The sequence below is a fragment of the Erythrolamprus reginae genome, chromosome 1 (genome assembly GCF_031021105.1).
Source record: "Erythrolamprus reginae isolate rEryReg1 chromosome 1, rEryReg1.hap1, whole genome shotgun sequence".
Lineage (NCBI taxonomy): Eukaryota > Metazoa > Chordata > Lepidosauria > Squamata > Dipsadidae > Erythrolamprus > Erythrolamprus reginae.
Genome location: NC_091950.1, coordinates 348,411,132 through 348,436,785, shown reverse-complemented (window position 1 = coordinate 348,436,785; position 25,654 = coordinate 348,411,132). Strand labels below are relative to the sequence as shown.

At 40.3% G+C, this 25,654-nt stretch overlaps 1 protein-coding gene across 3 annotated transcripts in view; it reads right to left on the bottom strand.

Annotated features, from left to right (window-relative positions):
* The window catches only part of TMEM63B (transmembrane protein 63B), a 139,370-nt gene that overhangs the window by 17,591 nt on the left and 96,125 nt on the right, over positions 1–25,654 (bottom strand). For all 3 annotated transcript variants that reach the window (XM_070734213.1, XM_070734212.1, XM_070734215.1), the window contains 12 exons: positions 25,395–25,503; positions 24,233–24,303; positions 23,681–23,761; positions 13,780–13,903; positions 12,278–12,411; positions 10,406–10,543; positions 9,987–10,140; positions 8,137–8,243; positions 7,301–7,387; positions 4,141–4,206; positions 2,635–2,797; positions 1,925–2,030 (listed from right to left, as the gene is read on the bottom strand). In XM_070734213.1, the coding sequence (XP_070590314.1) occupies positions 1,925–2,030; positions 2,635–2,797; positions 4,141–4,206; positions 7,301–7,387; positions 8,137–8,243; positions 9,987–10,140; positions 10,406–10,543; positions 12,278–12,411; positions 13,780–13,903; positions 23,681–23,761; positions 24,233–24,303; positions 25,395–25,503 (1,340 nt within the window). The remainder of the gene's footprint in view (positions 1–1,924; positions 2,031–2,634; positions 2,798–4,140; positions 4,207–7,300; positions 7,388–8,136; positions 8,244–9,986; positions 10,141–10,405; positions 10,544–12,277; positions 12,412–13,779; positions 13,904–23,680; positions 23,762–24,232; positions 24,304–25,394; positions 25,504–25,654) is intronic.

The window sequence follows — 25,654 nt, the reverse complement described above, 5'->3', positions numbered from 1 at the left end:
AAGTGAAAATTGTTGCAAGCAGCCAGGGGGGGGGGGGAGGCCTTATTTCTGATGTTAAAAAAACAGTAAGAATCATTTTTTTCAGTTCCTTTATATTTTTCTTATATTCAGAAATGTTCAAGGTACCATTCCCACACCAACTCCAGTAAAATAGACTGCATTTTGCAAGCAAAACTATCCATAAATTGAAAAAACTTTCACAAAAACGGGGGGGGGAGGCACATTTATGGGCAAAATAAACCAATAAGGATTAATTTTTTCAGTTCAATTTTCATTCCATTGTGTGAAGAAATGTTCAGACTACTTTCCAAGTGAAAAAAGCTTTCAAAAAGACCAAACATAAGCACTGCAAATGAAGAGTTTTCGGTCCGGGTCAGGGTGACCCGGGAACATAACATTAGGGAGTTTTTTTTTTTCAGCAAGAAAGAAACCTCCCACCCCCCAAAAAAAATTCTCATAGAGAGAACCCCTGAAATGATGAAAAGTCATGAAATTTCAAGTTTCAGATATGCAGGGAAAATTTTTTACAGGGTCTCAAACCTTGATTTCGGGTCTCACAGACCCGAACAGAACAGCAGGGTTAAGAAGAAACATCAACCAAAAGGAATCAATGCATTTTCTTTATTTTCTTTATACTCCAATTCAAACCAACTTGAAACAGACAACAATTTCATAAATATAACAATTAGATTAAAAATATCCAACTCCCCTCCCAAACTATGCACTATTATCATGCTAATCCTCAGGTTGAAATTCTACAACTCCATCCCCATAAGCCCTCCTGTAGTCCCAAATCATAATAGTCTTGCAGTCCCCAAAGTTGCTTTTTCAAGAGGCAAATGGACTTTCTGGTTTTTCTTTAAAGACATTTCTCTTCTCATCCAAGAAACTTCTTCAAGAGTTGAAGAAGGAGCAAAATGTCTTCAAAGAAAAGACAAAAACTTTGGGACAACTATGACCTGGATGACTGATAATCTCCATAGACGAATAGTCTCACAAGAATGGATGGGGTGATCCACTCTGTTTCCTTGGTATCCTCTGCTTGGTGCTCCAGGCAAGGGGGTTACCATTAAGAAGCCTCATCTCTGGGATACTGAATCAAGTCCCATAGCAATCTCTCTCTACTGGTTCTTACTGGATAACCAAATTCTACTCAGAACAAACAGTTGAGGACAAAACCCAGATCCAAAGCCTCATTAATGATCCATGATGTGGCTATAGGAGACTTGGTGGCGCAGTGGTTAGAGTGCAATACTGCAAGCTGCTTATGCTGATGCTGGCTATAGTTCATGAGTTCAAATCTCACCAGGCTCAAGGTTGACTCAGCTTTCCATCCTTCCAAGGTGAGTAAAATGAGGACCCAGATTGTTGGGAGCAATATGCTGTAAACCGTTTAAAGAGGGCTGTAAAGCACTGTGAAGCTGTACATAAGTCTAAGTGCTATTTTAAATAGCAGGGTTTTAAATTGCTTTTAACATTAGATTTGTACATTGTGTTTTGGTGTTGTGAGCCGCTCCGAGTCCTCGGAGAGGGGCGGCATACAAATCTAATAAATAATTATTATTATTATTATTATTATTATTATTATTATTATTATTATTATTATTATTATTGCTATTCAATATGCTACTAGCTTCATAAGTTGCTGAAAACCCACCTATGTCACCAGGCATGGGGTAATTGAAGTATTCCCTTGCTAATATGGTTTATGTATAGTATGATTGAGTTGTATGGTTATTTTAATGATATAGGTTTTTAGATGTCTTTTTAAGTATTGGATTTGTTTACATTGTTCACTATTGTTGTGAGATGCTCCGAGTCTTCAGAGTGGGGCGGCATACAAATCTAATAAATTATATTATTATTATTATTATTATTAATTATTATTATTACAAGAAAGCCAATGAGATGGTATAATACCTACCAAAGGGGACAATGATGGGGCATGTGATGCTATAAGTCATAACCACGGTGAAGACGCACATCATCCAGGCATAAGCAGCCCCAAACTGGAATTCATAAGCTTGATGCTACAAAAAAAGAAAACAGAATTCCTATCAGCGCATGAAAAAAAATCAGTGAAGGTTTTCTGTTGCTTGTTTTTGGTGATAGCCACTTACCTCAGCCTTTGGATACACGAATGCCACACGAATCCCAGCAACCAGTTAGGTCCCACAGAGTCAGCCTTCTCTGGGTCCCGTCGACCAAGCAATGTCGTTTGGTGGGACCCAGAGGAAGAGCTTTCTCTGTGGCGGCCCCAACCCTCTGGAACCAGCTCCCCCCAGAGATCAGGACTGCCCCCACCCTCCTTGCCTTTCATAAGCTCCTTAAAACCCACCTCTGTCGTCAGGCATGGGGGAATTGAGATATCCCTTTCCCCCTAGGCCTATACAATTTATGCATGGTATGTTTGTGTGTATGTTTGGTTTTAATAAGGGTTTTTTAGTTATTAAATATTAGATTTGTTATATGCTGTTTTATTATTGTTGTTAGCCACCCCGAGTCTATGGAGAGGGGCGGAAATCAAATCAAATCAAATCAAATCAAATCAAATCAAATCAAAAAATATATAAACAACAAACAAACAAATAAATAAATAAATGGAATTGCTCTTCCCTTGCCTGACTGACTTACCCTTTTGACATTCCTGCGTTCAGCAGCTGAGCGGGCAAGACAAAGCCGAATCATGTACATAAGCAAGCCAGGGATCCGCAGCAAATCCATGGCATTTCCGATGAATGCAGAAGCGATTACATAGTTCACAAAAAAGGCCCCATTGTCGGGTAAGAAAACACATCTGGAAAAACAAGAGAGGCAATAAAGCCACTTGGCCGTTTGAGCACAGTGGATATGAGGATGCCCAAAGAGGATGGTGGTTAGCAACCTTGAATGCAGAGGGAAATATAACGTCACACCAAGTGTCAGCACACAGCTGACATTGGCTGACTTGGAAAAAGCTAAATTACATCACGGAGGTCAGCAAGAAATTTTTGAGGATAGACCAGCTTGGGAAGCTGGGAAAAAACCCCATCCTCAATAACAAAGGAAATAACAAACCATTCATGGAAACTTCTTGGCAAATTTAAAACCTTGCTATGTTATTTTGTAGCTGTTCATTATCTAATTCACTACTACAATGTTATTTACATCTGAAGTTCTGGGAACTATGTATGTTACCATGTGTTTGAATACAGTAATTTTGTTTTGTTCTTTAACATTTTTGGAAACACATCTGTTTACAGAGCCATCTTGACTTCCCATAGATGCTTTATTCTCAGAATTCACCCTCCAACAATTTAAGGAAGAATTGCTGCTGGGAGGATGAAAAAGGCAAGTGTTGCGTGAGAAACTGTATTTTTCAGAATATAAGATGCAACTTCCCCCTGCCTAAAAGAGGCTGAAAATTTGAGTGTGTCTTATACTCTGAATGTAGCTTTTTCAAAACTTTCCCCTCCCAGCCCTAACGAGGCACTAACTTCCTGGCACAGCTTCACAGCTCTTCCTGGCTTACAGGCATTTTTTCATTGCTAATTGCTCCAAAGAGGCTTTTTTCCAGCCCCAAGTCTTTGCAGGCTTTTTTTTTTCATTGCTCCAAATAAGGTTTTTTAAAGCCCTAAACAGGGGATAGAATAATGTGCTGAAGCTGACCAGACTAAGAACCCTAAGTAGAGGAATACCTGGTAGGCAGATTCCCCCCATTTTCCTCCCAAAAAACTAAGGTACGTCTTATACTCTGAAAATTACGGTAGTTTTTAAAAAAGAGGGGAAGTGCAGATTGAAATCAAATATTGGGGAGACTTTGGCTGCTCTGGTATGTTCCACTTAGGGTTAAGGTGATTAGGTATTACCTCCATGGTGGTCACTCTTAATTAAAAAATGCTACATAAAATGCATTCTGTAAAAATAGATAAATTATTCCCTCCAGAGGATGGAGCTGAGAAAATCATATAACATCTCATAAATGAATGTATGGTATTCGATAACAATGGTTCCTCCTTGTCTGAATGCTTTAGGTAAACTGGCTATCTGGGAAGATGCGTCTTGGGGAAAGCAGGATGTGAAAAGAGCAACTATTGTAATTCCCATTATTATTGTGTTGTATTTTAGTGTATTGTATTCTTAAAACATTTTATGACTTACTCAAATCTTACAGCAGCTTCAGCCAGGAACTTTTTATCAAAGAGCCAGCGGAAAAACACATCCAGACTAGGAAAAAGATATATAGAAAAAAAGATGTAATTATCAAGTGTCATCACCATTGTATGATCAGACAAGAAAATTAAATCCAATGGCAGGCTAAATTATTAAAATAGGCTATAACAAAATTTTGCAAGTCTGATTATGCTGTGCCTCTTTTCCCTTTCTTACAGTTCATTGAATTAGGAAAACATCTAAGAAAACTAGTCAATGCTCTGGCATCTATCACTTTGAAGGAAGAATATCTTGTCTGGAGCTAAAATCTACCTAATCACTGTATTTCTTCCTTATCTCTGTTATGCTTCAAGTTGTTGACCTTCACTCCAGCCAGTATTAAAACAGGATCATCAAAGTTACATCCATATTTAATGGGCGAGATTGCAGGAAATCTGCTACCCATCCCTTTATGAAAATTATCCAATATTTTGACTATTTTTCATGATAATCCAAAATATTGTCAACTTTGGAAAACTCCTGATGTTTAATTGGTTCCCCCCCCCCTTTCCTTTAGTGCTTGTTTAGAAAAAGGATTTGGGTATTCTAGAAAAGTTATTCAAAATAATGATTCATCTGATTACTAATGAGAACACCAAAATAGAAATTCAGATGGGGGAGGGTTTTTTTGGTAAAGTTATACAGCCTCAGTTAATTGGAAAGCCTTTTTGAAACTTCACATTTGGAATAATGGACTAGAAGTAAGCATATAAAAATTAGAATGAATTCATCAGAGGCAGCACAGGAAACTTTAATCACAGAAGAGGAATCACCTCTGGAAGCTAAGATATATGGACCCTATTTGCAATAGTATGTGTAGAACAGTGTTTCCCAACTTTGGCAGCTCGAAGATATCTGAACTTCAACTCCCAGAATTCCCCAGCCATCATTCGCTGGCTGGGGAATTCTGGGAGTTGAAGTCCAAATATTTATTTATTTATTTATTATTTAGATTTGTATGCCACCCCTCTCCGAGGACTCAACTATATTCAAGTTGCCAAGGTTGGGAAACACCGGTGTAGAAGATGTTGAGAAATGAGACAAAAAAGGATGTCTTGGGAGCAATCACATAATAGAGCTACAACTCTCAGCTGTATAATAGGCAGAGAAAGAGGCTTAGAAGGGACCTATTGTGGCCTGCCCGCATCCTGCGCAGCCGGTCATGGATTCAGAGGACCAGGAATTGATTTGGGTAAGGCTAGTTCATCTCATGCACCTGGCACCTGAGTCAGATAGTGATGAGGGCTCAATGGCAGAGATTGAAAGACAATCAGGGCCTTCTGTACCTCCTCAGTTTGAGCTGAGTGACTCAGGAGAAGAGGAGGAGCATCTGCTTGATGCTAGGGCACACAGGGCAGTTAGCAGGCATGATTGGCTCTGTAGGATGAAGTCTCCTCTTGAGTAGAGCTACAGGCTAATTGGCCATGCCCTGAGGCTATTTAAACTGTATGCACATAGAGTCATTTGCTGGAGACAAGGTGGTTGACTCATTTATTTAGCTTTGCCGTGTTCTGACTTTCCTGTTTTCTGAACTCTGGATTATCTCTCTGGATTAATCAGTACCGGGTTATTAGCCAGCTTCTGTGAGTTTTGATAACTGCAGATTTAATTGCCTGTTTACTTTGGGAGTTTGACATCGGGCCAGCTCTTAAGAAGAGAAAGTAATTTGGACTTACTGAGGAAAGAGAACCTTTTCTGTTTGTATAAACTTTCCATCATAGCTAATAAGAAGAATTATTATTAATAAATAGCATTGTTTGCCAAAAGTGGTGTGCGAATCATTTCTAAGGGGACTCAGCACTGGGACACAATAGGACCTTCCAAAACATCTCAGGCTTGAGTACAGCTTCGGATGTGTACTTTCAGAGTAGCAAGTTTTTTTTAATGTAGACTTACAGTAAAGTAACAGTAGCTCATCTGCTGTTGTTTTTTGTGTGTGACATTATTAGCTAACTTGAAACAAAGTAATAAACCGGTGCCCATTGCAACACATTGTGGAAATGTATTGCTAAATAGAACATTATAAAGTATATTTGGCTACTTTTTTTAGTAATAGCACTTAGGCTTATATACCGGTTCACAGTGCTTTATAGCCCTTTCTAAGTGGTTTACATAGTCAGCATATTGCCCCTAACCATCTAGGTCAGTGGTAATGAACCTTTTTCCCCTTGGGTGCCAAAAGAGCATTGGCGCATGCTAATGTGCTTGCACGAGTGCACAGACCCATAATTCAATGCCTGGGTAGGGCAAAATCAGCTTTCCCTGCTCCCCGGAAGCCCTCTTGAGGCTGGAAATGGCCTGTTTCCCAACTTCTGGAGGCCCAGTAGGCTTGTGTTTCGCCCTCCCCAGACTCCAAAGGATTTCCTGGAGCTGGGAGAGGGTAAAAATGCACTCCTAATCCCCCCGGAGTCTCCATGGAAGCCAAAAACACCCTCCCAGAGCCTCTGTGCAAGCCAAAAATCAGCTGGCTGGCACACACATGCATGTTGAAGCTGAGCTTGGGCAACTGCTCGCATGGCAGCAGATATGGCTCTGCCTTCCACCTGTGTCACCCATGCCATAGTTTCGCCATCACTGATCTAGGTCCTCATTTTACTGAAGGTTGGAGGACTGAGTCAATCTTGAACCGGTGAGGATTAAACTCGTATAAGTCTACAAAAATAATTTTAAATTAAAAAATAATTCAGAATATGATTTTGCGGTTGAGAGGAAGAACAATAATAAGCAACAGTTAAATTCTGAATAACTTCAAACTTTATTTTCCATCTTACCTAGTGCAATGGGCTTCAAAGAATGCTGAATAATACACAATTGTAGGAAGCAAAGCAGAGAAGCACCATAGCAACAGAGTAGAATTGGGTGATGATAGGGTTCTAGTAAGGTTGGAGGGCTGAGTCAATCTTGAACCAGTGAGGATTAAACTGCTGGCAACTGGCCAAATTAGCCTGCAATACTGCATTCTAACCACTGCACTACCACAACTTTTCCCCCCCAGTTCTACCTTTTTGGATCAATGTGGGAGATTTGATTTTTTAAAAAAAACATTTGGACAATAGCACTATAAGTAAAATTGAGCATATTGTTTGCTATTCAGTGCCCCAGTATTTACCTGCTCAGGCCCAGTGATGGCAGCAACAAGACCATAAAGATGAGGAAAGTGTAACACTTGTGCATGGTTGTCCTGTTCTCTCCAGACCTAGTGGCACAAAGAATATTAGTAGATTTATAGTGTATATGGTTATTTCCAGTAGCTTTTCAAAAAGAAAAGCCATATTTATTTATTTTATTTATTAATTCAATTTCTATCCAAGATTTATACAATATTTACTCTATTATTTGTTCTATATAATTTTCCAATGCACATTACAAATAAAGAGTAACACTGAAAAAGTGACACATAATAAATATACATATATAAAGATGCTAAGCAACAGATCAAGATCCTTAAAAAGCAAATCCTAAAAAAATTATGGAACACTAATAATATTGATACAGGCTTGAGTTTCAAGTTATCTTAAGAGTGATATGAAGAAAGGAGTATACTCATACACAAAAAGACTTCTTGTGAATCTAACATCTTATTATCAATATATTTACTTCATATCTAAAAATGTCTATTTTGAGTTTGCAGGTATAGATTGAACACAGCATTGCAACAAACCATGTTTCAACATATAGATCAATTGTATTTTTTTCTTTTTTCAAAACATGCCCAGAAGGAATCCTTATTACAAGATTACCCTGTTATTTACTCCTATAGTAAAACTGAAGAAAAGTTGTCAGCCTCTCTTAAATTTATTTTCAGAGATTATACACAACATATAAGTCCACAAAAATAATTTAAATTAAAAAATAATTCAGAGTACGATTTTGTGGTTGATAGGAAGAACAATAATAAGCAACAGTTAAATTCTGAATAACTTCAAACTTTATTTTCCATCTTACCTAGTCCAATGGGCTTCAAAGAATGCTGAATAATACACAATTGTAGGAAGCAAAGCAGAAAAGCACCATAGTAACAGAGTAGGGAAGAATTGGGTGATGATAGGGTTCTGGTAAGAAAGATAAAACAATAATTCACCTGTTCCAAGCAACTTGTAGAACAACATGGAACATTACATTTCTAGATGGAATTTCCCTGCAATGTGATTCACAGTTCCAATTTAAAAGGACAAATCAGAAGATACAGAATAGCTTTGTAGGTCTTAGCTTCCCCTCTTATAATATGCAAGCAGAAATCCTGAGCCATAAAGTATCTAAAAACTCCAACTTTGGGTGGCAAATATAGTCAACATATGAATAGATTTCTACATGCACATTGAAACCATATTCTATTTCTTTCACACAAGGTTTCCAAATTTGCTGATGGAACATGTACTTGCCTTCGAAAATTAGGTACAAGGACACCTGTGTTCCAAAAACACCTGTTCTCCCAAATTACAATGGGAGGGTAGAGTGCACTTATCTGTACAAATCTAGTATGGATCAGAACAGTTCCTATATTTGTCTATTGGAGAAATAGGAAGGCATCTCCTATTTTAGGATCCCATTCTACTTGTGAACTATGCTTAAATTACTGTAAAAGATCCACACATTTTACCAGATTGTGGAACTGATATATTGCCTTTTCTCCTTTTTTTGGAAAAAAAATCATGTGTCTGAATTTAGATTGTCATCTGTTTGGTTTTGTAACTCTGAAGTGTAATTTCTGCAATCCGGTAAAATGTGTGGATCTTTTACTGTTTTGGGATTTTAATGGCCATACATGCAATGCAGATTGAGAATAGAGGACCTGGCTGAATTCCCACACCTACTTTAAATTATTTAAACTCCAGCAAATGAATGACAATGCTCTTAATGCAGCATGTTAGTGCTTAAGGTATATATATGTACACTGATGCCTGAAGGTTAAAGGATGCCTGGTAATATAGTTCCATCTATATTGCTAAACCAGCTTGAGCCTATTTCTCCTTGATATTTGAAAACCTTAAAACCCCCCACCAAACTGAGTTCAGGAACAATTTAAAAATCACTAGTAGAATTATGTTTATGACCCGTTAGTTAACTCTAACATATCAGCCCAAAACAACTCCTGCAGTCCTTTAACTCTGATTATCACTGCTAACAATACAAATTCCCTGACTTATCCTTGCCATTTCACTGATTGCAATTACAGAGTTACTTCTGGCAGGCATTTTCATTGTTTTCCTTTCAAAAGGCAGATACTGAAAGATCAGGCTTAAATCTACAGAAAGCTCTCTCTCTCTCTCTCTCTCTCTCTCTCTCTCTCTCTCTCTCTCTCTCTGTGTGTGTGTGTGTGTGTGTGTGTGTGTGTGTGTGTGTGAAAGAGAGAGAACCAGGCAGGGGTTCCACTTACCAGCCGCTATTGGTATGCCTTCCGGGATTGTCACGGGTGTGCATAAATGTACCCGTCAGCATAAGATTTGGATTCTGAGCATGTGCAGCAAGCGATATCTTGTGCAGGCAATTTTGCTAATTTTCAGCACTTTCTTTGCTTCTGCACATGCGCAGAAGCAAAAAACCACCCAAAACTGCAGAAATTTTGCACACAAGAGCCTCCTTGTGTGATATTTTGCATGCACAGAAGCCAAATCTCGCACGAGCACATACACACATCAAGGGTGTGGAGATATGTGCACACCTCAATTTCTGCCACCGGAACCCCGATCCCAGCCGTACCAGCTGCAACCCATTACTGCCATGCTGTTTTTGCCCTAAACCTAGCAGGACAAAGGGAGATCTTCATTATGAGCCTCGTATGGTCAAGATCTTACATTCAGGTATTCAACAGGCTTGGTGACATTGAACTTGTCCATTGTGGTGATGATAATGGCAGGTGTGGTGAGAAAGAAGAGCAAGATGAAGAGCACCACGTTGATGATCAGGCAGCGGAACCACCAGAAGAAGCCACGTATTGAGAGATGCTCCCTGGAGGAGAGACAAGACAAAGGACTTCTTTTAAGTGTGGAAGAATCCAGTGCCAATTATGGGAGGTGGGACTGCATTTTAGGTTGAATTCCTGGTCACCCTCTTTATTGCTGAGTCCCACTTTAAAAAGCTAGCCTGTTCACTGATTATCAATGGCCCAAGCCCCTTCTAAAGTTCCAGGAGAAGGATCCCTGTTATTGGCTCTCACAACATCCCTACAAGAAGCACAAAGACTTATTGAGTTCTCTTGTCTAGGCCAACTTACCAGTAGATGTTTTGAGGATCAGGTGCATAGGAGACTGTCCAGTTTGAAATGTGGAGAGACTCGCTGCACGAAGATGACTTGGGCTCCCCACGACACTTGCAGCCCTGGCACTTGCAAGCATTGAAGTCTTTAAGGATTCTGGAAGGAAGTGCAGATGGAGTAGATAAGGAAGCCATCAAAGGCCTTGATACATTTTGGTTGATAGCAGTAGCTATCAACCCATTTAAAATACTTTGTTAATAATTAGAAACATAGAAACATAGAAGACTGACAGCAGAAAAAGACCTCATGATCCATCTAGTCTGCCCTTATACTATTTTCTGTATTTTATCTTAGGATGGATATATGGTTATCCCAGGCATGTTTAAATTCAGTTACTGTGGATTTATCAACCATGTCTGCTGGAAGTTTGTTCCAAGGATCTACTACTCTTTCAGTAAAATAATATTTTCTCATTTTGCTTTTGATCTTTTCCCCAACTAACTTCAGATTGTGTCCCAAAAAAGGGGGGAAAAACATGATTTAAGAGAGAACTTCAGAAAATCATGAAGTCTGGAGATGTGTAAAAAAAATCAACCACTTCCCTCTCCTTCCTTTTTCTTCCTCCCATTCAGATTTAAGCCAATGAGATAAACTGGCAAGAGTTTTAATTGTAAACTGGATTGTAGAATTTGGAACAGTCCTAGAAATTGCAATTCTGTCCAATTGTGCTTGGACTAATTAATGCACATGAATGGCATAGCACTGATGGCTTTAAGGGGAATTAGATATTTCTACTGAATATGGGTTTTCCACTGAGTATTAGGTAAGTTGGTAAGATAAGATGGCCTTCTCTGGGTCCCGTCAGCTAAGCAATGTCAACTGGCGCTGTCATGGGGGAGGGCCTTCTCTGTGGTGGCACCGGCTCTCTGGAACTAACTACCACCTGAGATCCGTACTGCCCTCACTCTACTGTCTTTCCGGAAAGCCCTGAAGACCTGGCTTTACTGGCAGGCTTGGGGCTATGACCAACCAACACACCTTTAGATCCGGCTATAATAAGATGAATGATTGTATGTAATTGGGTTTTAAATTGTTTTTACATTGTCTTTTTTGGGTTGTAAGCTGCCCAAAGTCCTTCGGGAGTGGGCAGCATAAAAATTTAATGAATGAATGAATGAATGAATGAATGAATGAATGAATGAATGAACGAGTGAGTGAGTAAGTAAATAAGTAAGTAAGTTAGTTCTCTAATGCATCTTTCAGAAGCACTGGCACTTGGGATTTGTCATTTTACTTATTTATTTAGCATATTAGAAACAGAAGATTGAGGGAAGAAAAAGACCTCCTGGTCTATCTAGTCTGCCATTATACTATTTCCTGTATTTTATCTTAGGATGGATATATGTTTATCCCAGGCATGTTTAAATTCAGTTACTGTGGATTTAGCAACCCTGTCTGCTGGAAGTTTGTTTCAAGTATCTACTACTCTTTCAGTAAAATAATATATTTCTCACGTTGCTTCTGATCTTTCCCCCAAGTAACCTCAGATTGTGCCTACTTGTTCTTGGGTTCACTTTCCTATTAAAAACACTTCCCTCCTGAAATTTATTTAACCTATATTTTTATATAACTCACACAGATGTGATTCCGGGTGAGGTGTAAACATAGCTACATATCAATCTAAAAACAATCAAAGATAAATAAATGTATAAAAAATCTCAAGCTTGTGGGCTTGCCACTTGGCCCCACTGCTGACCCTCTCTTTCTTTATTTGTGACTTATTTCAGGGACTAAAATATTTGGGATCTTAGCTTGTCTAGTTTGGTTTTTTTCCTCCTCCTTCCTTTCTGCAAATGAAGACTTTCTCCTGCCTGACCTCTATGCACTTACATAGCTGTTATGGCCTCATTATGGAAAGTCACAAAGGCCATGCCCAGTGGCTTCTCATTGACTTTTTCCTTTTCCTTCTTGTAGTCCTCTTTCAGCTTCTCCTCCAATCTGGTGTAGTACTCAATGGCTTCTACCTGCATAAATAGCCACAAAGCAAGAGCCTTAGTCTCAAAGTGGGTATATTGCATCATTAGCTCAACACATAACAATATCGCATTTCCTCAGTGATCTGCCCAAGAAATGAGAATTATTGATCACTTTAATATTTTGATTTCACAGTCCATTAAATGCAAACCATTTAAGAAGAAGTATGTTAGAGGGCAAATAATTGTCAATTAGCTTAGGTCTGTTGTGGGAATAAAAATGGGATAATTATATTCTGATCCGTTTTGATAAGGACTATTCTGATTAAGATAGATGCAAACTCTCTGTTATCAACTACACTGCTAAAAAAAATAAAGGGAAGACTCAAAGAACACATCCTAGATCTGAATGAATGAAATATTCTCATGGAATACTTGGTTCTGTACAAAGTTGAATGTGCACAACAGCATGTGGAATTGATTGTCAATCAGTGTTGCTTCCTAAGTGGACAATTTGATTTCACAGTTTGATTTACTGGGAGTTATATTGTGTTCTTTAAGTGTTCCCTTTATTTTTTTGAGCAGTATATAATACACTGAATACAGTGATCCCTCATTTTTCACGGGGGATGCGTTCCAAGACCACCCATGAAAAATGAATTTCTGTGAAGTAGAGGAAAGATATTTTTAGAAACATAGAAGACTGACGGCAGAAAAAGACCTCATGATCCATCTAGCCTGCCCTTATACTATTTTCTGTATTTTATCTTAGGATGGATATATGTTTATCCCAGGCATGTTTAAATTCAGTTATTGTGGATTTATCAACCACGTCTACTGGCACTTTCTTCCAAGGATCTACTACTCTTTCAGTAAAATAATATTTTCTCATGTTGCTTTTGATCTTTCCCCCAACTAATGTATTGAACGAGTATTTGGACTTTTAAAACCCACCCTTTGCATTAAATGTCTATAATGTTTCTCAGCTAGAACTACATGTGATATCCTACCAGTTTTTTTTTAATAGAGTACAGTAGTACTGTACAAGAATTTTATGAATTTTTAATGGATTTAAAAATTTTAATGGATTTAAGCCCCCTTTGAAAACCCGTGAAATAGCGAATCCGTGAAAGATGAACCGTGAAGTAGCGAGGGATTGCTGTAACCTGCAACTGAATTTGACACATATTTGTCCCCAAAAAACTCTCAGTAATGGCATAAAACAAGACGATGCCTTAGCAAAAATAGAGCCCCAAGTTCTGGTAACCGATCTCAAATTATTTTCCCTGCATGCACAAGCAATAAATGTCAGACAGTGACATCAGCTCAGGGGAAGGGGCTCCTCTGGATTCTCTTTCTTAGTGCTATTCCCTAGCACCATCCAGCAGTCTCTTGTTATTAACCAGCCCCTCTTTGTACCTCTTCACAGCCTTTGATAGCGCAACAGCAGAGATGGCCACAGGGCTTTGGGTTGATCATCGAAGGGGTGTTCTCCTTGGTCTGTAAATTGGTAAAATAAATTTTCCCACGCTCTGCCTTTTTCCTGAAACAAAAGATTATGAGAAAAACAGAAGTTCAGAACAGGTAGCAGTGATCATTGCAAGGCAAAGAAAGCTATGCACAGGCTAAGTGTGGTGAGAAGGCAAGATTTCATTGGCATTTATCTGCACGCACGTCTGTTGCGGTAAAATGATCCCACTAGTCTCCAGTGTGCCAATACAAAGTCCTGCACTTTAGCATCTTTCTTTAATATACAGCCTCCAGAGTGGAAACAGAAAGCTTTTACCAATCTGCATTTACCGCAAGGGAATGCCATAGTGCAAACTGTAGAGATAGAGGTCAAGTAGAAGTTGTGTGCAGCAAATTGCCCACCTCAAGCAGGCCTCGCATACCTACAGAGCCGGGGTGGCGCAGTGGTTAGAGTGCAGCACTGCTGCACTGCTTCAGCTAACTGCTAGCTGTAGTTCAGCAGTTCAAATCTCACCACCGGCTCAAGGTTGACTCAGCCTTCCATCCTTCCAAGATGGGTAAAAAGAGGATCCAGATATTTGGGAGCAATACGCTGATTCTGTAAACTGCTTAGAGAGGGCTGTAAAAGCACTATGAAGTGGTATATAAGTCTAAATGCTATAATGCTAGTGCTACATGATCTCAGCCAGTTCACATTGCCAGGATGATGTAGGGCACTATCCCTGGCTGGTATGTGATCTCATCTGGGTTGTATCAAGTCAAGGATGTTCATAAGAATTGGCGAGGAGAATTCACCAATAAAAATACTATTGCTCTTTGTTACCTTTTGCTGCTTGGAAAATGATGCAAAAGCAATAAACACTGCAAAGGCAGTCTGACATCTCATCATCCCGCAATGACTGGTCTCCAATTCCATCATCTGGCACCCAATCTAGGGCACTTTCACACACACACACACACACACACAGTGGGGAGCAACAGCTAACATACTGTACTTACCATCATCTGGAACAGACCCCTATGTGCACCTTTGTCCTTCAGCTTCAGGACCCCTCACTAGTAAGTATGGGTTGCAATCTATCTTAACACCAGCATAAGCATATGCAGGAACTCCGATTCCTGTTACATAAGTCAGGCAGGGCAGCGCCTGAGGTAGATATAAGGAAGCTGGTTGAGGAGGTAGGGAAACACTGTCTCTGGTATCCGGAACATGGGATGCTCTGTTTACAGGATTGGATAAAGATAGGGCATACTTTACATCTTGAACCCCGGTACAGACATTACGACGATGGTAGTAATGCCATCAAGAGTAGAAAAATTTGGCTCGATGCTTCAGCAGGACAACAATTAACTTCCAGCTTTCCAACTGATTACGAAACGATAAAAATTGTCACCCCAAAATCATCTCCAATTGGACCTTTAGCTCCTCCTGGAGAAGCTAATTCTTTTGCTTCTCCACGGCCTCTATAAGGCAAATATTAGAGGAACAATTAGACAAAGGGGGAGAGAATATAGGAGAAATTACCAATATGCTTTCTGTTTGTCCAGTGCATGCATTGTTTCATTCCTAATATATTGTACGGGTCTGGCCCCTTTGCATTAGTTGATGCCCAGATTGTTCTACTGGCTGCCAGCTTACAGATTTCTTCTGAATGCGCTTATTGGGCATTTGGAAAGATGTTTCTGGCAAGCCTCATCAAGCTTTCTTGAATATCAGGCAGAAGGCTACTGAACCATATCCTGATTTTATTAAGAGACTACTGGATGCATTACAGTGGCAGATAAATAATCTTCATCAGGAATTGTTGATGAGGTTGGTAAAAGACAATGCTGCTTCTGAATGTCTGAGGGCAATTCTTGATCTGGGGAAAAATCCTGATTTGGCAGATATGATTAAAGTGTGCCAAGATATAGGACAGCTTCCTACCAAATCAATTTATTGGTGACCACTTTATCACAAGGCAGCAAGCCTCAAGTAAAGTGTTATAACTACGGCAAACCCAGTCATTTTAAAAAGGAATGTAGAAATCGGGGGGGGGGTGTCTATAGCATCTCACTCCTCTTTTCAACAGGGGTCGAAACCAAAAACAAAATTCCCAAAATGTCAGAAGAGTTATCATTGGGCAAGTGATTGTAGGTTGGGAAACGGCCAACTGGGCAGGTCTCTGGGCTCAGTCCAAACAGAGACAACAAACCCACAACAGAAAATACTCCTGTGGCTACAACAGATAGTGCTGGTATTGATTTGATACAGCAGGAGGAAGTGAATTTTAAATTCCCTGGAGAGATTCAATACAGTAATACCCCTAGATACGAGCATAATTCATTCCAGAAGGGAGCTTGTATGTCGAGCAACTCGTATCTGGAACAAATAACTTTAAACTTTGTTTTTCCCCTCCGAGATAACCAAAAGCAAGGATTCTTGCGCCACCTAGTGGACGCTCGGCTCGTATCCCGAATCTGAGCTCGAGACTGGAACAGAAATTTCTCTCCCCTCATGGCTCGTATCTTGAAATACTCGCATGTGGAGCAGCTCATATCTAGAGGTACTACTGTAGTTCCATCCCAATTATCAGGCCCTGTACCACAAAATTATGTAAGCCTTGTTCAGGAGTGGGTTACTGCCCGGACAGGGGGTGCGTGAATTATCTATAGAATCTAGGCATCTAAGGCATAGATAGATACAAAACACTCCTATTAGAGTACTGAACTTCTGACCTTTTGGACAGCGGATCTTGCCAGAAAATGCAAAATAACAAAAACATGTTTACATCCTGTATCAGAGATGAAAAAATCCTATTTTCTAGGCCAAGAAACATTCAGAAAGGAAAAACTACAACTTGATGGATTAATCTAGAGAGTTCCGAGGAACTATGATGAAATTGGATGCAAGACAACTCCATATATGGACAAATAGTGGACAGGAAGAAGGGGGTGTAAACAAGACATAAAAATTCTATATAAGATGATTCTTGTGATTAGGTATTTTACCTTCTGAGGTTCACGGGTATTCTTCCCGTGACTTCTCTGGGTCCCTGTATGATACTTTATGCTCATACTGGAATCTTTGATTATGTTATGTTATGTTATGTTTGATATATGTGTCTAGGTTTTATATCATGTTGTTAATAAAGATATTTAGCTTTTATTCTCTTGGTCTGGGGAATTTTTTTGACAGGGGGGAACACAGTGGGGTAGCAAAAACGGAGCTCCACCCCAGAGCACCCAATTTGCACTGAAATATGTTGAATGCAGGGTGCCTGCATAAGCCACGCCCACAGTGTGGTAGTAAAAATGTTGGTAGCCCTTCACTGGCCTTGTTCTTCCATGGTCAAGTATGGGTAAAAAACGTATTTTTGTTCTTCCCATGGTGATCGATCGAGACTATACTGGAGTTATTTATGCTCAATTGTGGACCATCCTGCCCCAAATTTTGCCCATTTATACTAGCCCTGCTCAACTCCTGCATTTACCTCCTTTTGTTCCAGCAGGGGGGAGAGCCAAAAGAGAGAGGAGAAGGAGGCTTTGGTTCTACTAACCTGGCCACTTCCTTCATAGCTGCCATCACTATCCTGATCACATTTCAATGGTCCCATCAGATCATTGTGCTGCAGGGTAAGCCCTTTGAGGGAATTTTGGACACTTGAGCAGATGTTTCAGTGATCTCTGCCAAGCAGTGGCCTGATGCCTGGCCAATAAAACCCTGTCCAAGTGTGTGGGGGTGGGGTCATCAAAGTGCACATCAAAGTACGCAATTTTTTCCAGCCCATTTGCCTAACTCAGATTTGGTTATTCAGGTCCACCCATTTATATTGGATATTTATGTCAGCCTTTAGGGACGTGACCTCCTTAGTAAATTGGGTGCCCACCCTCACCGGAAGACAGACTACTGCCCTCCCAATGATTTAGCTTGTTAAAGGGCCAGTGTGGATTGATTAAGGACCCATGCCACATGAAAAATTGACGGCTCTCCACCCGCTGGTTAAAGATCAGTTGCTTGCTGGTCATATTGTGTCTTCTACTAGACCACGGAATACCCCTGTATTCATCATAAAAAAGAAAAGTGGCACTCCACAATCCTAGGATCATTAATTCATGTATTCAACCTATGGGCCCTTTACAGTGCAAAGCGCCCAATCCTAATTTGATTCCCCAAAACCATGAAGTAATGGTAATTGATTTAAAGGACTGTTTATTCTCTATTCCTCTCTGACTCACCCATCCCCGCCAAATCAGGAAACATTTGCATTTACTGTGCCTGCAGTGAATCATTCAGAAAACTAATAAAACGTTATCACTGGACAGTTTTACTACAGGAAATGTTGAATAGTATCACATTATGTCAGCTTTATGTTGCTATAGCATAAGCCCCTTTTTGCAAATGTTATCCATTGGCTTTGGTATATCATTATACCAAATGGTATAATGGTATATCATTATACCAAATGGATGGATGATCTCTGGTGGGCCCGGGTCAGGGGTTTATCCTCTGTCCTGGTGCTTCTTGACCTCTCAGCGGATTTCGATACCATCGACCATGGTATCCTTCTGCGCCGGCTGGAGGGGTTGGGAGTGGGAGGCACTGTTCTCCAGTGGTTCTCCTCCTACCTCTGGTTGGTCGCAGTCGGTGTTAGTGGGGAGTCAGAGGTCGACCTCTAGGTTACTCCCTTGTGGGGTGCCTCAGGGGTCGGTCCTCTCCCCCCTACTATTTAATATCTACATGAAACCACTGGGTGAGATCATCCAGAGGCATGGGGTGAGGTATCATCAATATGCAGATGATACCCAGCTCTACATCTCCACCCCTTGTCCAGTCAGCGAAGCAGTGGAAGTGATGTGCCGGTGCCTGGAGTCTGTTGGGGTCTGGATGGGTGTCAACAGACTCAAACTCAACCCTGATAAGACGGAGTGGCTGTGGGTTTTGCCTCCCAAGGACAATTCCATCTGTCCATCCATTACCCTGGGGGGGAAATCACTAACCCCCTCAGAGAGGGTCCACAACTTAGGCGTCCTCCTCGATCCACAGCTCACATTAGAGAAACATCTTTCAGCTGTGGCGAGGGGGGCATTTGCCCAGGTTCGTCTGGTGCACCAGTTGCAGCCCTATTTGGACCGGGACTCACTGCTCACAGTCACTCATGCCCTCATCACCTTGAGGCTCGACTACTGTAATGCTCTCTACATGGGGCTACCTTTGAAAAGTGTTCGGAAAGTTCAGATCGTGCAGAATGCAGCTGCAAGAGCTATCATGGGCTTCCCTAAATACGCCCATGTTACACCAACACTCTGCAGTCCGGTCACAATTCAAAGTGTTGGTTATGACCTATAAAACCCTTCATGGCACCGGACCAAAATATCTCCGGGACCGCCTTCTGCCGCACGAATCCCAGCGACCAGTTAGGTCCCACAGAGTTGGCCTTCTCCGGGTCCTGTCAACTAAACAATGTCATTTGGCGGGACCCAGGGGAAGAGCCTTCTCTGTGGCGGCCCTTTGGAACCAACTCCCCCCAGATATCAGAGTTGCCCCCACCCTCCTTGCTTTTGGTAAGCTCCTTAAAACCCACCTCTGTCGTCAGGCATGGGGGAATTGAGACTTTCCCTCCCCCTAGGCTTATAAAATTTATGCATGGTATGTTAGTATGTATGATTGGTTTCTAAATTGGGGTTTTAAATTAACTTAAATATTAGATTTGTTTACATTGTATTATTATTGCTGTGAGCCGCCCCGAGTCTGCGAAGAGGGGCGGCATACAAATCTGATTAATAAATAAATAAATAAATAAAATTATATATCATATAATGAGGAGACTTCCTTTAAATTTGTCCATGTTTGATTACCGCAAGGATGGTTTTTTTATGTATAGTCAAGAAACTTTTAGTTATATTAGTGAAGCGCAGTTTTGCCTCAGTTGGCCGATTCCTGTTTTGCTTTTCAAACAACAAACTTACTCGAGCCATTCTTGGTGTTGGGTCAGATAGCACTTGTCACTCCGAAGCAGCCTTAATAATAAAATGGAATACATAGCACTGTCTGTGTCTATAATGGGTGTACCCGCATTTGCTGCTCGCACCCACCTTAACATTAATGCTGTTGCATGTAATTTAGCAAAAACAATTAATGCTACTTTTTCAGATATTTCAGCAATTAACTATGAGCTGCAAGCTTTGAGAAAGGTTATTTTACAAAATTGTGCTGCTATTGATTATTTGCTTCTGCATCAACATTTGGGTTGTGAAACTTTTGACGGAATGTGTTGCTTCAACATTTTGGATGAGTCACGAATTAGCCAGCACCAGCTTAATATTTTAAACAATTTGGCCTCTAATTTGAAAATTGATACTTTAGGATCTTGGTGGGAAAGCCTTTAGGCTCAGTTACCCACAGGCTTATTGGGAAATGTCCTACATTTTTTAGTCATTATTTGTGTTATTTTGATTGATGGGTGCTGCTTTGTTCAGTGTCTTCTTTCCTTTTTCAACATATGTATCACATTTTTTCATTACAAACCCGCTCCCACATTGCCTCAGGATCAGGTTTATGCCCTGTATAAGCAATTGCAGGGATAGTCTTCTCCTGATTATGACCTTTTTACTAGCCCCTCTTATGACGATGCATTGTTTAACAAAATTAAAAAAGAGTGAGATGTAGAGACAGAGGTCATGTAGAGATTGTGAGCAGCAAACTGCCTACCTCAAGCAGGCCTCGCATACCTACATGATCTCACCCAGTTCACATCGCCAGGATGATGTAGGACACTATCCCTGGCTGGTACGTGATCTCAAATCAAGAATGTTCTTAAGGATTGGCGAGGAGAATTCACCAAAAAATGCTATTGCTGTTCATTACCTTTCACTGTTTGGAAAACAATGTAAAAGCAACAAGCACCGCGAAGGCAGTCAGACATCTTTGCATCCTGCAATGACTGGTCTCTAATTCCATCACAAACCAGCCAATTTTCTGGTATTCCAGCTCAAGAAGGATTTTGCATGTGCTGGGAACTGATATTGGAAGATCCATTTCATTACCTGTTTAAATGTTAGCTTTACCCAACTATTATGGAGTAATACCTGGGCACTTCTAAAACTGAATAAAAATATGAAATGTGAAAGTTCCTGTTTCAATGAATTAATTGACATTTAACAGAGGAAGGAGTGGTTTATGCTATAGAGGGCTCTTAGTTGAGAAAATTCAAATACTTTGGCCACCTAATGAGAACAAAGGAGTCACTGGAGAAGAGCCTAATGCTGCGAATGATTGAGGGCAAAAGAAGAAGGGGACAAGAGAGAATGAGGTGGCTGGATGGTGTCACTGAAGCATGAGCTTAAATCGACTCAGGGGGATGGAAAAGGACGAGGTGGCCTGGGTCAGACACGATTTTGCGACTAACAACAAGAAGAATTTGAGAAAATAATGTTTGGATTAGATTAAGGCAGACTCTTGTGGTGACTCAAAAAACAAGAATATCTATATATAATGGAGGTAGGACAATTTCTCATTTTAAGATTAGGTTTAAACTTTTTTATTGTAGTGTGCTGGTTTTAATGTTTGGTCAGTGATTTAACTTACAGTTAAATTTTATTTTATTTGGATACTGAATTTTCATTGCCTGTAGCTTTATTTTTGATATAGTATTGCAGGCTAATTCAGCTCACTGCCAGCAGTTCGACTCTTACTGGCGCAAGGTTGACTCAGCCTTCCATCCTTCTGAAGTCGGTAAAATGAGAATTCAGATTGTTGAGGGCAATGTGATGACCCTATAAACCACTTAGAGAGGGATGTAAAGCCCTGTGAAGTGGTACTTAAGTCTAAGTGCTGTTGCTAAGTGCTATGTCACCTCTGTGATAAGCCAGACCTGAATGCCAAAATCATGAATATTAAAACTAATTTTTATTAGGAGGTTACTGTAACAAGATCTTGCAACTCTGAATGTGCCTTCCCCTCCTTGCCTTTCCCTAGAGCAGTGTTTTTCAACTAGTGTGGTCAGGTATGCTGTGGAGAAATTAAACATGGGTCCCCAAACTATGGCCCGTGTGCCAGATATGGCCAGCGGAGGCCATTTATCCGACCCACCGCCAGCCACCTCCATCCAAACATAAACATTCCCCTCACAATCCCTCCAGCTATCAGCGACAGGAAAAGAGCGGAGGTGCAGTGAACGCTCACTGACCAATCACCTTCTGGGATTCATCCTGACCACTAGCAATGAACCAATAGCAGGCCGCCTCTCATCCACACCCAGGAGGGCCCCTGCTCAGGCTGCCGTGCACTTGTCATTGTGTGGCTGTGGCAAGTAGTTGAAGCTGCTACTCCTCACCATGGTCCCGATTTCTAATCCTGGTCAGGACTGGAAGTAAATGTTGCCACCACTAGATGAAGCCTCAGTCTCAGCTGGTTATGTCTTTGTATAATATGTACTGTGTTAGAGTGTCATTTTATGTCATTTTGGTTGGTGGTGTGCCCCAGGATTTTGTAAATGTAAAAAACGTGCTGTGGCTCAAAAAAGGTTGAAAATCACTGCCCTAGAGAAAACTAAAGAAGTTAAATATGAGACATTATATTCCTGCTTTGGATTGAGATTTCTTTTATCTGACCATTGGCTTTTCCTCCTGTTGCTCAGGATTAATCTCACTGCCTATTAGATGGCATGTACTGATTGAATATATGCTCTAACTTTGCCCTATTTACTGTCCAATACTCATTCAACTGTATTTTGCTCTTTATATCTGTTCTGGGCTGCTCCAAGAATACTCTCTTTACATGTTTGTATTTCCAAAATAACACTTCTTTATTTACTTTCTTCCACATTGGAATTCATCAGTACATCTCCGCCATGCAAAATGCATTCCAAACTCACAGGCAAAACTACAGAGTCATAAATTCTTTCTAAATGAGCAGGCTGTCAACTTCAAACCTCTCCTTATCTCTGGGTCAGGTTCACACTACTTTAAAACGTTTTATCATGCAATATAAAAACTCACTTCTCCGGAGAAATGGCAGAACGCATTCATCTTGTATTTTTCACTTTGCAGGAAAGCATCCATCATTTCCGGTCAATTCCGGATGTGAGGTAATTAATTTACACACTATGAATAGCATTTTCAAAACCTCTTTCCCTCAAGTTCGTCTTTTCTCTTCTCTGACCTCCTAAATTTGGCACTTAACCAAGGACTATTCTCTACACTCCCATTATCTGAAGAAATACTACTATCCATACTAACATCCGCTGGGTTTTCTATTAAGTTCTCATAGCCACTATCCTCCTCCACATTTCTTAAATCAGGGTAATTGACAGCTTCTACGCCATCTTCTTCTTCTGAATCTGACATTTCCAAAGGCTGACAGGGAACACTCACAACAATATCCTAATGTTGTCTACCAGAACCAATGCCCTTAATCTCCACCCTGAATACAAGATTAATTACTGAGAATACTACAAATGGATGAGGTTTCTGCTGCAGATGTCACATTGGACAACAATGGCGAAGACTTCCACGACATGGCACCCTCCGGATACATTAAAACTAAAACTCTCAGAATGCCCCTCCATTGCAAGTTAATTGCTCCCAACAGTGGTAAGGCAACATGATGGTCACATGTAATTTACACACACACACTCACACACATACACACCCTACACTTCCAGAACCTCATCTGACAACAATACTGTGGTGTGACCCAACATGGGCGGTACATAATAGAAGCAACAAAATAAATCCCAATGTTTCTCATAAAATCCCAGAAAACGTCCTGTTCACACACATGATCCAGCTATGCTTGGTTTTTATCATGCTGTTCATTGCAGCCACCAGCAATTTCCTTTAGATGTTGAGAAAGCTCCATGTTCTGTACCTTTCTGCATCAAGGAACATCAGACGGGCTACATCATAGCATGGCCGGGCTTCCAGCACTGTGCAATTTGCATAGGCCTCCCTGAAAAAAAAACAGAAAGATGCCTAGAGAAGCTTATTAGATTCCCTGATGAATGAGCAAAACTTCAAGGATTCTTGAAGATTGTGGTTGTGCTTCTGACCCTGAAAAAGGAACAACACCCTTTGCTTTTGCCTTTGAAATGTTTTCTTTCTAATGTGGATAAAAAAGAGAAGAGGAAATGGAACAGAAGATTAACCAAATCCATCATTTCTATTATGTAAAATAGAAATTACTTATATCTAAATCAGCTCTTTGTTGTATTCATGGGGAATCAGCCATCTTCTAAATGTTATTAAGCCACAATATTTGCCACAATGTTTCCTGGTCAGGAAAGGTGAGAGCTAGAATCCCAAAACTGGAGAGTCACAAGTTTCTTATTCCTGTTTGTAGAAGTGGCTACAACTGTATGTTAAAAAATAAATCAATACCAGAGCTTTTTCTCCTTGACAGGATGGAAAATGAGAGACTTACTCAAAATGCTTTTTGATCTTTTCAGGTTCTGCATACTTTGAGATGCCATTTATGAAGAGAGTCCGTTTCACCTGTAATAGATACGAAGCAACAAATAAGCAAAATAATATTTCTTTCCAAACAAGCTCAACTCCTGAGAACTTAATGAACATCTTTATGGAATATTCTTCAAGGAACTGCAAATCCCACATCCATCTCATTGGGGGGTAGATATTAGTCAAGTGACAATGGCTCTGGATGAGGAAGAACCTTCAAGAAATTTTTCAGATTATAAGCCGCACGTTATTTTTAAAAAATGGGGTGCGCAGAGGGTTTGGGAGGCCTGCAGAGTATTCCTGGGGGCTTGGGGAAAGGCAAAAACACCTTCATTTGGGGGGGAAAACAGGGCTGTTTTTGCAAAAAACAGGGCATGCAGAGGGTTTGGGAATGTAAACTAGAAATTATTTCTATCTAAACCAGTTCTTTAGATAGAAATATTTCTATCTAAACCAGTTCTTTAGATAGAAGTATTTCTATCTAAACCAGTTCTTTAGATAGAAGTATTTCTATCTAAACCAGACCTATCTATGTCACCAGGAATGGGGCAACTACTATATCCCCCCTTTTGACCATTAAAAGTTATGTGTGGTTATGATTGTGTAGTATTGATTGTTTTTAAGATAATGGGTTTTAGTTAAGATAACGGGTTTTAGTTTAGATTTGCATATGGATTGTTTCATTGTTGTTATGAGCGTCCCCGAGTCTTCGGAGAGGGGCGGCATACAAGTCTAATAAATTATTATTAATTATTATTATTAATTATTGTATTCATGCCATCTTCTAAATGTTATTAAGCCACAATATTCCCATCCTGTTTCCTGGTCAGGAAGTGTGAGAGCTAGAATCCATAGAAAACTTGAGAGTCACAGGTTTCTTATTCCTGTTTGTTGAAGTGGCACAGTGCATAGCACTTGCATAGTGCTTTTTCCTCTTTGAAATCTTGGTACATCTTATACACCGGTGTATCTTATAGTCCAAAAAGGATGGTACTTTAAAGTATATCTGGTACTTTGTCTTCATCTCCTCATCAAACTAACTTTTACCTGGCCTATTCCCAACTCCTTTTAATTTCCAATGGAGTGATGGGGTTTGACAACTGGTCCAGGGCTCCCCTAAGACTTACCAAGTCATCCTCCTTGTAGCGCATCTTTGAAGTATGGCGACGCATGCTGTATACGGTTAACAGCAAATACAAGAAGGCAAAAGTTGTGTGCAGCCATAAGAGGTTATTCCTGCCATAAGATTAAAGAAGAGAGCTGAGTTCAACCATTGCTAGAGGACAGATCACATGGCCAAGGACTAACTCATTCTGGAGAGGTTTTTCCTAAAAGGGTATGAATAAATATTTCCTTGTCCACATGGAATCCCTTGAACACTTCAGTG